The sequence below is a fragment of the Harmonia axyridis genome, chromosome 3 (assembly GCF_914767665.1).
Source record: "Harmonia axyridis chromosome 3, icHarAxyr1.1, whole genome shotgun sequence".
Classification (NCBI taxonomy): domain Eukaryota; kingdom Metazoa; phylum Arthropoda; class Insecta; order Coleoptera; family Coccinellidae; genus Harmonia; species Harmonia axyridis.
In genome coordinates, this window is record NC_059503.1 from 21,320,131 (window position 1) to 21,335,881 (window position 15,751).

General features: G+C 31.0%; 2 protein-coding genes across 2 annotated transcripts; one reads left to right on the forward strand and one right to left on the reverse strand.

Annotated features, from left to right (window-relative positions):
• Positions 1-2,195: 2,195 nt before the first annotated feature.
• On the forward strand, positions 2,196-15,301 carry LOC123676523 (E3 ubiquitin-protein ligase SHPRH). The gene is made up of 18 exons (XM_045612449.1): positions 2,196-2,677; positions 2,732-2,890; positions 3,005-3,223; positions 3,277-4,133; positions 5,066-5,261; positions 5,328-5,491; positions 5,551-5,721; positions 5,782-5,959; positions 7,341-7,606; positions 7,657-7,847; positions 7,953-8,045; positions 8,107-8,366; positions 8,423-8,523; positions 8,763-8,954; positions 9,010-9,237; positions 9,305-9,616; positions 13,539-13,699; positions 14,530-15,301. The coding sequence occupies exons 1-18, from the start codon at positions 2,389-2,391 to the stop codon at positions 14,786-14,788; spliced, it is 4,296 nt and encodes a 1,431-aa protein (XP_045468405.1). The 5' UTR covers positions 2,196-2,388; the 3' UTR covers positions 14,789-15,301.
• Positions 9,844-12,377, reverse strand: LOC123676524 (exocyst complex component 2-like). Its single transcript, XM_045612450.1, has 2 exons — positions 12,190-12,377; positions 9,844-12,104 (listed from the first exon to the last, which is right to left on the reverse strand). The coding sequence occupies exon 2, from the start codon at positions 12,012-12,014 to the stop codon at positions 9,993-9,995; it is 2,022 nt and encodes a 673-aa protein (XP_045468406.1). The 5' UTR covers positions 12,015-12,104; positions 12,190-12,377; the 3' UTR covers positions 9,844-9,992.
• Positions 15,302-15,751: the final 450 nt, after the last annotated feature.

Consider the following 15,751-nt stretch of genomic DNA (forward strand, 5'->3'; position numbering starts at 1 on the left):
AGGTAGGTACCTTAGAACATTAATATGAGATAGAGGATCCTTTATTACAGGATCCATTAATAAAAGATCGCTTATTTGTGCGTTGCAATAACTCTCTCTCTTATGGTTGAATTTTACTTCATGAATAGGATAAATAGTACAGATTCGAAAACAAAACAAGATTACATTTCAAAATTTAATCAACAAAAAAAATGAAAAAAAAACGAACAAAAACAAATAGGATCAAAATAGCAAATATAAACAAACAAATTTATATATTTAAATGAATAAAAGGATATAAATAGAAATAAAAATGAAAATCTTTCGGATAAAAATAACATTAAATGAAAAAATGAAATACTACAGTTGAACATAAAAAAAATAATTGAAAAATCAGTATCATTCTACATCAGTCAAATCATCTTCTTTAACATATCTGTATAAATTTTCACTATCCATCGAATCGAGCATATTTTTTGTAGGTTTAAAACGACAACAATCACCTACTCTGAGATCACCTATCTCTTTAATTCCTTCTTTAGCATGTAATAATAATGCTATATTTTTATTTAGAAATCTGTTCCTATCTTTTGTTTTTATGCGGTTAATGGCCGAAAATATTCTCTCGCATTTGGCATTTGAAAGGGGTCGGCACAATAGTTTTTTTGCAAATGCAGAATTATTTGGATATTTTGGCCGATTTTCGCAAATCATTATTTTACCCACATCTACCCAGAACTGTTCCATACCAATCAAAGCAGTCTCATCGTTTTTTGATTCCAATAAATTTAAAACTTCTGAATCCGACTTCAAAGTTCTAAATTCATCGTCGATAGACTGTGGACTGAGGTGAGAAATTATATTTGGGAACTTCTCGAATAAGGGACAAAGCGAACTGAATTCATGGTAATAAGCTACCTGCGGATCTAAGAAAGATAGAAATTTGAATAAATCATCTGTCGGTAGTCTTGACATTAAGATGCATAGAATATGTCAAGTAAGATGCATATCTTACTTGAGTACTTGACATCAATTGGTGACAGAGCTCTTTTATGACTATTTTTCCATTGAGAATTCTCCGAAATTCCTTCCAGTTTGTAGTTGAATAGTCAAAGATGTTTTTGGAAGTATCTATTATTACGAAAGTTTCCGAATATTTCAAACTTTATGACATTATGGTCTGAATTTAACTCAGGTAAAGATTCGAGTTCACTAATACGGGTAAATGATTTTGCTAATAAAATATCTATTGTTGAGGGAGTAACTGAGGTGGTCCATAGATAAGTAGATAAGGTGGTCAAAATGACAGAATTCTCGAATGCACGTTGCCACATCGACAATTTATCTGAATTGTCGGAAAAATTTTGATCTTCTCCTTCCTTCATACTGAAAATAGAGCTGGCAACATTTTCAATTCGGCTTGCTTTGGCGCGTCTAAACTTTCATCTCTCTTGTATTCGGGATCGGGTTCGAAGGTTTATTTTCCGTTCCTTCTATCTATATTCTAAGGTAGGTACATTTCAGGGTTCCTCTCTGTCGATTTGTCATTTAGTTATAATGATTAAACTGAGATATCTAAAACATTGGTGTGCTAACTTACTCTTGGAAAACCTTAAGTGGCGACTTTTGAAAGGACCAGTCTTTTTGAATTTAAATGTTATTGGTCCCTTTTCACTTGATTTTCGCAGTTTCTTATGTCGTCTGTCAATGTCATTTCGAGGTTAAATCAAAATTCAATCAACCTTTGACAGAACAAATGAAAAATTCAAAAGTTTAATTGTTAATTGTTATTTTTGATCAGCATTGTTGTGACCTCGTTGATATGTAGAAGTGAAAGAACATCACTTACAAGTAGCAACGCTACTTCTGTGATTTATGTTTATTTTCATAGTATGTAGATTTTGGGAATTGATGTCATTTTGAGAAATTCTGTTTTTTTTCTGAGAATAAACTATATTATTATTATTATTATATTATTATTATAATTCTTTGTATAGCGCAACCTTAAGGGAGAAAAGAGCCGAGTCGCCAGAGTTTTCTTCAAGAAAATCTAATCAATGAACAGGCCAATATTTTGGGTATCTTAGATTAAAGATTATAAAATATAAAATTGAAATGTCGAATTTGCATTTCATATTATTTAAAGTTGGATTCTCGATGGTCAAACGGTTTTGTTTTCGGTGTTTATTTGTATTCTATGATCCTATGGAGGGAAGTTGTTTGAAATGAATTAACCTCAAAATTTTGTTTTGTAAACAATAATCATTGGAATGACTCACTGTTATTTTTTTATAAAACATAATATATCATATTTACAACAAAATTCTCCTCATTCAGTTTCATACCATTAATGAGGTTCTTCTTAGAGAAGTAGGATACTGGCACTGTCATTCAATAATTTCATTGAAAATGGCGAGGGACAAAGTAAAACCTGTGAGACTAAATGTTAATACACGAAGAAATAAAAAGAGGCAATCAAATACTTCTACTAAATCTATACTTCTTAACACATCTCCTAATGAGGAATTATTAATCGATAAAGTTCTGTTGGGTTCAACAATGAACTATCCTCCAGAAAAATGGCTAAAGTGTAGAGTGTCTTTTCTTTATTTTGACAATGAGATTGATAGAATACAACTCGAATTTGATGAGATATCTGTAATTGTTGTTCTCATTATTGATGCTCAATTATTGAAGGGTAAGTAATGTATGAATCTATAGTTGAAACGTAATCAATGAGTATAATTTTTAGAAATACTCACTGCCAATGTGTTCAGTTTTCAATTTCCCTTGATAGGGCAGGATATTTTTATGAAAGTATACTTCAGACAACTGCCACTGCCGAAATTCAACACTAAAATTGGAAATTCTTTGAAAACATTATTTGAAATAACCCATAAAATATATATAGGTAAGAATTTAGTTTTTTCTTATGTCCACATATATTAATTCTGAAAAGTGTGAAGAAAATCACATCCTATTATTCAAATATTGGTTGTAATAAATTGATATAATATTTTTTTAGAATATCCTATCAAAGAAGTAGAAGAAAATAAGGAAGAAATTGATCTGTTTTATGAAAGATTGTCCTCCTTTAGAAAAACTCAAAAAACATTCAATTTAGGGAATATGAAGAACGTACAACATTCTTCATTGAAACCTGCACTTAGACCATATCAGATAAGTGCTGTACAATGGATGCTTAGTAGAGAATTGAATAGAGAATGTATTGAAGAAGGAAAAGGTGGTGTGTAAATTCATTCTTAAACTGTTATCTTATTACAGAATATTTTTCAGATAATCTTCATCCCCTCTATACATTAGTTGAACTTCCTACAGGCATAAAACTATATTTTGATAAATTTTCTGGTTATATCACCCCTGAAAAGCCTGTAGTATCTTCTCTACCTAGAGGAGGAATTTTGGCTGAAGAAATGGGCTTAGGAAAAACAGTGGAATTCTTAGCACTCATTTTGAATAATCCATTGAAAGATGAAAATGCTGCCAATGCAGAGTTATCTATTTTGAATGAAGATTCTGAAGAAATATCTGACAATGATAATGTAGACATTCCTATTTTTAAACTACAGAAAAAAAAAAGAAATATAAGGAGAAAAATCAAACCATCATCAAAAGATAAGACAGTCGAATATAATGCTAAAGACATCAAAGTACCTCAAGATTGGGTGAGAAATTCTAAACAAATGTCGAATACTAGAGTTGCATTGCAACTTTGGTACAATAGTGTATTAAGTGAAGTAAATCGTAAAACCCAACCAGCACCAGAACACAATATTGAGTGTATTTGTGGTGAAACTTATAAGACTGGACAGACAGAATGTGTTAATTGTGGAAAATATCAGCATAAAGATTGTGTTGGATATGAAAAATCTTTAGGGCCGTTTCGATGTTCTACTTGTTGGTTAGAGCAGCCATTGATCGAGTCAGGTGCAACTTTAATTGTAACGCCTACTTCACTTAGAACTCAGTGGTGTAATGAAATAAAAAAGCATGTTGATAAAAAGCTTCGAGTCCTAGTTTATGAAGGATCTAATAAAATTCCAATATATCCAACATATTTGAAACACTTTGATCTTGTAATTACAACTTATAATGTACTACAAGCGGAATTCAGAATTACAGAGAAGGGACAGGTAAGAATTGTTTATGTTTCAACCTTCAATCAGTTGAAAATCAAAAAATTTATACATTTAAATACTAATGATTTTTCTAGGTGGATTCAATAGAATTCACTCACATTTCTCAGGAAAATAGACAAATTGTTAGACTGATTAAAATAAGAAATTTCTTTCATCTCCATATTATGTATAGGCACTACAACTTTAAAACCAGAGGAGATTATACAGGCCTTTTTTTACGTAAAATTCAGTGGCTTGCTAGTTTTTCAACAGGGTTATCTATATTTATAATATATAGCTAGATTCGAATTCTGTAGAGATTAGTAAAAGCATAAAAATAATCAGACTGAGAAAAGGACACTGCTCTTGTTATAGGAAGCTCAATTTGTCTGTGCTCATCAATAGTTGAAACCATAGAAATATTGAGACTCTCAGAAAAAAAAAGTTGTTGACCATTTTCTATCATTTATATTGATACAAACCATACGATGTTTTATATTTTTGAAATCAGGAAAAATTAAGCTTTCAATAAATGACACAGAAATCTAGTGATCCCATTTGAAAAAACATAACTTTGGGCCATAGCTTCATAATTAAAATCCCTGTCGAGAAGAATAGCACGCCACTAGATTCTACGTAAAAAATTGCATGTATAATGTTTTAATTTCAGAACTAACATCAGTATTAGCGGAGATATTGATGTTTTTCGATATCGCCATTTTTCCAATTTTCGCTTTTTTTTTGTTTTTTCGCTAACTCAAAAACAAAAGAAAGTGGCCGAAAATGAATACTTGTCTTGTTAGTTTCTCAGAAAAAGAGAATGAGAATGAGTTTTAAAGTTGTACTGCTAAAACATCGAAATTTGCCCACCCTGTACAAAACAATTGTTTGCAAATAGCCTGAGCAAATATCATTCCTCATAATAAATTTACTTCTTATAATTATAGGCATGCAAACTTAGGAGAAAAAGGAAGTATGATTTTCAAGGCAGCCCTTTAACAAGAATAAAATGGTGGAGATTATGTTTAGATGAAGCCCAAACTGTTGAAACACCTGGAAGAATTGTTTCGGAAATGTCTAAAAAGTTAACTGCCCATTATCGTTGGGCCATTACTGGTACACCTATTTCAAAAAATATATCAGGTAGAAGAAACAAATGTGTATTGAAAAACTGGCATTGAGGTTTGAATTATTTATCGTTTATTTCAGATATATTTGGACTGATTAATTACTTGCAAATGGAGCCCTACAACGAATTGGACACATGGACTAACATATTATATACACCATATTGTAATGGAGTACTCGCTCCTATTTGTTCATTTCTATCAGAAATTATGTGGAGATCGACAAAATCGGAAGTTATTGATCAAGTATGAGAGTTTGTTGTTTGTCTAATTTCAAGTTAACAAATTTGAATTTTGTATTTCAGATTGGTATTCCTGAACAAATTGTAAGAGAACATTTTTTGGAATTTTCAGCTGTGGAAAAGTTTTTTTACACTAAAGAACATGAATTGTGTAGTCAAGCATTTATTCATACGTTAGCCAAAATTGACCTGAATATACCTTTGGTTAAATTAGATAAAGGCCTTCTTAAGAAAGTATGCAAAACTTCTGAAAGTTATTGTTACATCTTACTGATTTTTACTTTTTAATTATAGATCATGTTACCACTTATATCATTGAGGCAAGTTTGTACTCATCCTAATTCTGAACGTGGAAAATATTTAGCTACGAAGAGAAAGGTTTCCACAATGAAAGAATTATTGGAAGCATTGATTCTCAAAAACTCAACCGAGAGTGAGGAGCAATTGAGAGTGGTTGTTTCAGCACTGAATGGTAGTTATTTTCTTGATCTATTAACCATTCAAATTATTAGTTTATAACTTAACTTATCTGTTTACTTAGCCATGTTCATTTTATCTTATTGTGTGGACACAACTGAGTTCCCTGTCGTATGCATACCCTTACTGGAAGGTATAAAATTTACTTGATTTTGTTATAACATTATTGAGATACAAGAGTACTAAATTTTTTCATAGGTTCATAGCCTGTGTATATTTGAAATTATTGTTTTATAAACATGGCCATCTATGTCAATTAGAGCCATCTTTATGATCGACTAACTTTTTCCTAAATATTCTGAATTATTAATTTTTGAGTCTCTACAGGAGTTGCTTATGAGAATTATTACCCTGCCTGAAATTTTCACCATTTACATTTTTGAATGGATAGAATCCAAAAAAATGAATGAAAAAACCGTCTGTCTGCCGTCTAGAGCTTTTCTTGGAAACTAACAGGCCAATTGAAAAGTCCCCGGTCTACCATAGTAAAACACATTTTTTTGGCAAAATTTAATTTTATTATTCAACATTCAATTCTTTTTTGGAACTCCTTGCTCTCTAGCAATGTATTTCTTTGAATTTATTTGTACCTGAGATGTACAGGCTTTTGCCTCCTCTCTTATTTTGAATACATAATAATAATAATCGCCTTAGAGGGCGACACAGCGATTATAGCGATCTTCTAACTTTTGTAGTACGATTTGTCTTTCGCTTCAAAATAGGCCTCAGTTTCGGCTATCACTTCTTCATTGGTGCTAAATTTCTTTCCAGCGGGCATTCTTTTGAGGTCTGAGAATAGGAAAAAGTCGCTTGTTTCTTTCGATCGATTTTGAGCACGCGCGGCACCCATTTTGCATACAGCTTTCTCATGTACATGTTCAGATGATATCTTCACAATGCCTGCTATCTCGATCAACTTTACTTTACGGTCATTCAAAATTATTTTGTGAGCTTTTTTTATTTTGTCGTTGGTGACAGCCTCTTTTTGGCGTCCACTGCGTACCGTCTTCGGTGCTCATTTCACCATGTTTAAACTTAGCATACCAATCAATGATGGTTGATTTTCCTGAGGCAGACCTCGGAAACTCTTCTTCAAGCAAAAAATTTCATCAGCACATGAAATTCTATTCTTTTTTCAAATAACAAAAGTAGCAACACTCACAACGCAATATCTCACAAACTAATGGTCGGACTGCTGTCAAATTTTGACACATATATATATATATAAGAACTATTGGCATGAAATTTGGTTCAAAAATTGGTTGCTACACGCATTGATCTCAAGAACATCATCCAAAATTTCCATGCAGGGGGCATTCCAGAGGATAACAACCTCATTGCTTTATTGAATGATTAAGCAAATATACTTTTTTTAGGCCTCGCTGGAATCCATCTTTTGATGCAAAATCCTATCCAAGCAGCCGAAGAATATCGTGAAGTGCTGCAATTATCTGCAAGGTTTTCAGAAGAAGAAACTAAAAATAATTTAACTGTTGACAAGTTACAACTTATACATACAATTCACAATCTTGCTGATTTGATTGACAGATATCCAGGTATACCTCCAACATTACATGATGCTGCTTTGAGAGGAGATTGTAGAAATTTAGAACAGAAATATATTCAGAAATTCATCAGTAATGTGAGTAAGGAGTTGAAATCAAGTGCAATTATATATTATAATTTTTTCAGGCCTTTTCTGCTTATCAGGAATATATAAATGCTCAGTTAGCTGCCAAACAATTACAAGATCAATTCACACTAAAAGAGGGGCAGTGGTACTCAGATGGTATCGATTGGGTTCTGATTGAAAATTTGGCTGATGAATTGACGAATAAAATTATAGCTATTCATGATACATTCCATATCAAGTGCCCTATTGAGTGAGTTTCTAGGACAAAATTTGAAGAGATTTTTATGAATTCAGTTTAGAAATTGATTTTTATCTTCAATTGGATGAATTACTAATATTTATTCTTTAATTGCAGCGTAACTTGTGCAAGAACCATTCTTTTATTTGTGGGAAAATGGTATGAAGAACTGCTTGACTGTAGAGCAGATCTTATTGAAACTATTAATAGGTTTGTTTTACAAAAGAATGTTGATGAAAAAAATGAAAATATTATCTATTATAATTTACAGCTTGTTTACTTACAAAGAAAATGAAGAGTATAAAATTTTCGTGGAACGTAATCTTGTTGATCATGCTACTGATTGTCATTTACGTCCAGATAAAAAATGTAGGGGAAAAAAAAAGAAGAAATGTCCATTATGTATTGCTGAAGAGTATCTCAAGAAATTTGAGGATAAAATATTTAAAAAGGCAAAAACAAGTATTACTTATGGAGATATATGCCTAAAGGGCACCTGGAAACCGACATCGCAAGAACTCACATTGAAATGTAAATTTCATAACTCATAATATTTTCCTCAATGAATTTAATTACTTTTTTTGTAGCTTTGAGCATTTTGATGAAATCCAAAAATGCCCCAGAGGTTATTATTAAGGATAGTGAAATTTATTTAAATTTGATTGAAAACCTAAAGAAGGAGTTCAAAGTAAGTTTAGATGCTACATTTATGTTAGATGAATTTTTATGGGATAACAAAGAAAATGATATTTGCATTTATTATTCATTTTAATGAAACCAACCACTTTACATAAAAAAAAAAAAATTTTATAGTCAATTCGTACTCCCCTAGTCCTACTCTACCTTCAATAGGAGTATTCACAAAGCATAGAAGAGTCAGGATTAAAAACAAACAAAATATTTGTTTTAATCTCAATTTATTTTTAGGAAATGAGGAAATTCTGGACACATGTTTACCAACAGGTAGCTGCGCAAGATGAATTAGATATGTGTAAAACAAAATTGATGCTCGGAGATCCAAATGAAGAAAAAAATAACCCTAATAATGCTGCCCTCGAGAAATTATCTTATATTATAGAGAATAAGTTAGATAGTTTATACATGTTAAATGAGAATGAAGTGAGTAAGCCTCAAGTGTAAAGAGAATTGCAATTTTTAAAATTTTATGTTCTAGCTTGAACATCATATGATTTTATTAAAATCAGATAGAGCTAACGCTATGACTAATTTAGAAAAGAATTTAGGAGTAAAAAGTTACCTTGAAACATTGAGAAAACAACAGTACGAAGGAGCTAGTCCTGATCCCTGCCCAATATGCACAAATATTCTGGACCAACATTGGAGCATTTTACCTTGTGGCCATAGCTATTGTATGGAATGTATACACAAACTGCTTAAGACGGTAAATTTAACAGAAAAAAACCTTTCTCATTATTAACTTGTTTAAATAATCTATGTATTTTCAACAGAATGAAAGTTCATTTGTGACTTGTTGTGTTTGCCGCCAAATTCAAGCCATTCAAGATATTTCATGTATAAGATCTGCAGCAATAACAGTTGAAACTTCAGATTGGAATATAAAAGGAAATTATTCAACTAAAATTGAGGCTACTATTAAACTCATTATGGAACTCAGGGAAGTCGAAGAAGATGTAAAAGTACTTGTCTTTTCTACATGGACCACAACTTTGAAAACATTAAAAGATGCTCTGCTCAAAAACGAGATTAAATGTGAAATTTTACTCACATCCAACCTGGAAAAGCGTATTGAATACTTTAAGGTGAGCTCTCTCAGTAAATAGTTGAAATTAGTTAAAAATGTCCGATTATTTTTTCACTTTCCTAAATTTTTGTAAATTATAAAAAACTCCAAATTAATCAAATATTCAAGCGAAAAAGTTCATAAGTAAATATAGATATGTGTTACTGAAATTTCAATTCTTTGAAGAAACTGGAAGATTAGCACAAAACATGTGAGGTCTCTAATATCGAAGAAATTGAAATATAATTATGAAACATAAATTAGCAACAATGCCTTATATTTCCAATTCAAACTTTATATAAGTAATTACAAAATATTTGTTTTAAATAACTAAATATTTACAAAATTTTATACATTTCATAAATTAACTCTATTAATTGAATTTTTGTCATACACTAAATTAAATCTGTTGTTCCTTTAGCTGGCCCATTTTTTATGGCATTCAGGCACACCATTTGAATTTTCATTCTTGGTCGGACCTGTTTCAAAACTTCTTCAATTTTTTGATCTTCATTTTCTTCTGATTTTGGAATCAGATCTAGAGCATCTTGGAAATGAGAATTTGCAGTTTCATTACAATAATAGGAGAAAAACTCTCTCATTGCTTTAATATCGATTCTAGCCTGTTGACTTCCAGGATTGCTAAATTTTCTTACACAAGACATTAGTCTATATACTTCCTCAGCTATAGTTTGTACTATTTGTGGAAGAATCATATCTAACAATGTGGGGGATACACTATTTACTTCTGCATGTACATGAATGACATTATTAATACATTCCTTGACATATTCTTGAATGTCCTTTGGGAAAAACTTAGAATCCCAGTCGAATCTTCCTAAATACATAGATGGTTCAATAGTTCCAACAATTGGATCACTCTTCTGTTCTAAGTACTTCTCCAAAATCAATTTTTCCAAATTCATTAATTTATATTTGGTATTTTGAACAGCTTCATCAGGTTTTGGGTAGCCACTATTCACAAAAGCTTTAAATATACTGTCTAAAACTACATTTCTTGTGAATATACAATTTGACATAGTAATAAGCAACTTGTGTTCCCAAGGAGGAGAATAATTTGTTGCATTGTTTTCATATTTATACATATTTATTGGTGTGCCAATCAGCTGGGATACTGTTGAGGAATCCTCTTCATCATCACTATAATTTCCACTTGAGGATAATTCTTGGAGTAAATCGTAAAATGCAGAGAGAACATTTTCCACTTGTTTGTGTAGTTCTTTAAGAGCAACAGGGTTCTTCAGTAATGATCTATCACCTTTTTCATTTGATAAAACAGATTCTTTCACAACTTGAATAACATCTTGTACTATCTGTTCGAATTTCACTGGTAAATTTGTGATGCCATTTCTCTTTTTATTAAAAAGCAAGTTCCAATCTTCATCCAATAATTTTATTTGATTTATTGTTTGTTTGAATAAAACAACCATACAATAAATGCGTAAATCTAGTAGAAGGGTAGAAATGATTGCTAAGGCATCTCTTGGTAAATCTAACTTAATGAGTGTTGCATATGTTGTTCTAATAGACCTAAGCAGTTCTGGAAGATAAAGGGCCATGTCTCTTAAATCTGGGTTAGACCAGGAACCTAGGCTGTTTCGCTCTGATGCTTCTAATGTATGAGGTATTATGGCTGACCTTATAGTTCTACAAAATGCCTGCATTAATGACATAACTATGTTCTTGATATCTTCAGTTTTAGTAGTATCAATTGTTGTTTGAAGTTCTTGATTGAAATAAGCTTGACTAATTTTCCACAAATCAGGAAAATTTTCTGATATCGTGGTGCACATCTCTTCTGCAAAAGTGATGTTCATAGGCACTGGATCAGATTGTTGTATGTATTTGCATTTTATATTATTAACTTTGGTTTTCTGTCCATTATCTCCCTTATCCAAACTTTTATAAAAATTGAAAACAGATTTAATGGATTCATTGATATAATCTGATCTACTTTTTATAGCATCCCAAGCAGGATCAAAAGAGCAATCTAAATTCATCAAGTATCTTATTAATCGTTTTTGTTGCTCTACAGCAATTGGCATGGTTTGCAGCTCAACATGTAATTTCTCTATAAGTCCCTGAATATGTGAATTAATCTCAACTAGTGCAGCTTGGAAAATTGGTACTTCGGATTTTTCAAATAAATTTCTAACCCTCATATAATCATTGATTACCACATCATATTCTGCTTTCTCAATATTTTTTACTATAGTGGATGGCAAGCAAAATAAGAATTTGAACCTAGTCAATATACTCAAAGCATTTCTTGTTCTTTCAACTTTATCTCTATTTACTAATACTTCCCCAAATAATTTTTTTGCTTCTATTTCAGATTTGACAATGGAGTTTTGTAATTTTGTTGTGTATATCATTTTTTGTTTTGAAATCTCCATTTTTATGATATCAAGGGTGGCTTTGGATCTGATACTGATAGTACTGTCTTTTATTCTTGTAATTATGGTATAATTATAACTTCAAGTTAGCTGAAAATTACAATGAATCGAAAAGTTAGGACTTTGTCTATTGAATTTTCAGTATGTCATTTTTCTTGATGCTCTAAATACTCACCTTAACTTGAGGATAAGATTTTTTAGGTTTTGATAGAAAAAAGTCATGTTTATATCTCAAATATTAAGAAAAATAATTAATATTTTAAAATGTATATCATTAAATGCCACCCCCATTTATTTGGTATTTGATAATAAATTTTAACCTCCAACTCCAACAAAAGATTGCTGTCAGCATGACATATGTCATCGAAAATTATTTTCATAGAATTTCTTCTTCTACGGTTTTAACATCCTAGTGATTCCAACTAGTTTTGAGGGCGCTGCAAACTTTAAACAAACATGGAGAACGTTGAGTAATTTTTTCGTTTTTTACGTTGGGTTAATAAGTGAAGTTTTAGTGATTTTATGGATCATAAATTAGTTTAGTGTTGTGTATTGTATTCGAAAAAACATACTCAATTTTTAATTCGAAATTGATACCAATTCGAAATAAAAACTGGAACAATGAATATTTTTTTCTTCATGTCACCAAAATTGTCACTAATTAAAATAATAAATTCTTAGAAAATTTTTAATCAACCAATATAAGGTTTTTTTAAATTAACTATGACCCAATTGCAAGAACGTTCATTAAAATTTAATGATGACATTGAATTTTAAAGAACATTGCTGCGACTGTGTTAGTTACGTATTATAATTTGAGTCCTTGACAATGGAAATCTTTTCTTTTTCCAAGAACTTTGTCTACTTTTCGTTGAAGAAACACTTCACTTCAAACAGATATCTAGTTAACTAAAATTTCATAAATTCGTGAATGGTATTTCCATTTATGAAACTCATATAAAAGCCTTCTCAATTATTTTTTTTTAATATCAATTAATCTAATCAATTAAGAGATAAAGATTCTGAATATGATTCACAAATGTCTTAATATAGGTTAAAAATAAAAGGTTTAATAGCACGTAATCACATTACTTCATAGGATGGTTGGTATTTAGCCTCCAGAGCGCGTTTAGATATTTGGATTCGCAAATGAGTAATTTTAATTCAAAAATTTCAGATTGAGTATTCATCAAATTGATTTGCTTTGACTAAAAGAATCAAGTATGAATAATTAGAAAGCTGAAATTCGGAGAACTCACAGAGTTTATTCAAATGAAGAAACCATGATTCTTTTTCGATCCTTGTGCTATATTCAAATATAATTTGAGCTCGAAATAGCAAACGGCTATGTTGTACTCTTCAACAAAGAATTTGTTGTCAAATTAATAGTAAATACAATAAATTTCCAAATAGAGAACCTATTGTCATGTAATTTTTTTCGCAAATTTTGATGAAGTTTATGTAATAATTTTTTTCTTACTGCAGAAGTGATAATTTAATATGAATAACGATTTGATGTTTTAGGATGAAAAAGAAAAAGTCACCGCTCTTTTACTTCCTATCAATTTAGGATCGAAAGGGCTCAATCTGATAGAAGCAACTCATGTAATCCTAATGGAACCTTTATTAAATCCTGGAGATGAACTTCAAGCAATTGGAAGAGTACATCGAATAGGCCAAATTAAGTATGACTTTTTTAATATCACTTATAAAACTCGTCCATTTCGTTACGATGCATGTAATTTTCAAATTGTCTCAAATGATAAGGCCTGATTCACTGATGTCTAATCCGTGGTCAAATTCAATTCTATCCGCCTGATCGTCCCTTCACACAGCACACGATAACTTTCGAACGGAAAGAGAAGGTTCGGCTGGCGAATGTCGCGGTCAAGTTTGTGAATGAGTAAAATCCAACAGGACGCACTCTTTCTAATTATTGTTTTCCTGATTAAATCGAAACTATCAACTCGATCGAAATAATATGTGGCAATCAGATGTGCAATAACAATTTCAAGCTTCTTTCAAAATTTCATGTTGATCGCGTAACAAGAAAAAGGGGAAATTCAAGAATAATGTTGAAAAACAACTCAATGTTTCCATGACCACACAACCGGCAGATTTGAGATTTTGTTAACAGATATAAAATCAAAATTTCAAGCTTTGTGCAAAATTTCAATCTGGATCATTTCAACAGATATTATCGGGTTATTGAAATAACAATGAAAAATGTCATTGATCGTCTCACCAGAACTAGGAAAAAGTCATGAAAAATATCCAAAGAAAACACCGAATAATTACTAACAATCCAACCAGCTTGTTATTCAGTTAATATATGTAATATAATAACCACTCAAATGTTAATTCCAAAGAGGATTGTATTATCGGAACCCCTCATCTAGATAAATATAATTTTATAAAATTCTGTTTTTTTCACGGGTACATGAATGAAAGAGTGCTTAAATTTTCAGACTGCAGTTCTGTGCTTTTTTAAAATGTTTCTATTTTCTACTTGCAGACCAACATTTGTTCACAAATTTTGCATAAAAAACACAATTGAAGAAAGTATTTTTACTGCAACTAGTACAGATACAGAGAAATGGGATAGAAATAAAGTAACTCTGGGTCAACTTAAAAACCTATTTGAGAAGGTGGAACTATCAGAAACTTCTGGATCTGAAGAACACAATGATGACGGTATGATTGGAAATGTTAATAATGGAGTTGTAACGCACCCTATTGTAAATGTTGCCCCACTGAATGAGCATCTAGAGTGACCATTTTTTTTAGATTAAATTTGTGTAGAAGTTACTATTCTTTCCAAATAAGTTGATAGATGTATATGATTTCAAAAATTATTTTATTCTTTTTTATAACATATACTAAAAACTTGCATTCTAAGAATATTAAAAATAACAGTAATTTTATCTAAAGAAAACATTATAAAATAAATTCTCAACTAGTTTCCAAAGAAAGTAACTTTTTATTACCTTGTTGGAAGGTAATGAAATAAACTTATTTATTAATATGTATATAAAAAATTTTTATAAAAAGAAATTATGTCAAATAATCTTTCAGCCAATATAATATTATTTGATTTAATAGGTTTTATCATTAATATGTTTATTCAGAACTTTATTTAAAATGTGAACATTCCAAAAATACATATAAATATTTTGAACTGAAAAATATGTACTTAACTATGTAAGTATGCTTACTATATTGAACCTTGTTAATATTTTTGTAGTGTTTGTTATAATTTTTTTCTCATAAAATTTTAAAAATTGCAATTTTCGTATTAATTTCTTTACCTCACATAATCATAAATACTTGGGCGCCGTGGTTAACGAAAAATGGGACTGCGATGAGGAGGTCAAGCTAAGGATTGGAATGGCAAAGGAAACTTTTTCAAAACTTAAGAACCTCCTGCTTCAGAGAACGCTACCACTTGAACTACGTCTGCGAGTTGTTCATTGCTACGTGTGGCCAGTGCTCCTGTATGGGTCAGAAACATGGTCTCTGAAAATCAAATCCCTTAACGGCATAGAAGCATTTGAGATGTGGACGTTGCGCAGATTGTTACGAATACCTTGGACTGACCATCTGACAAGTCAGGAGGTATTGAGACGAGCCGGAGTGGAAAGACAACTGCTGAACATCGTAAGGCAGAAAAAGGTGTCTTAGTTGGGACATATCCTACGAGGAGACCGTTACTCTATCCCTAAACTTATTATCCAGGG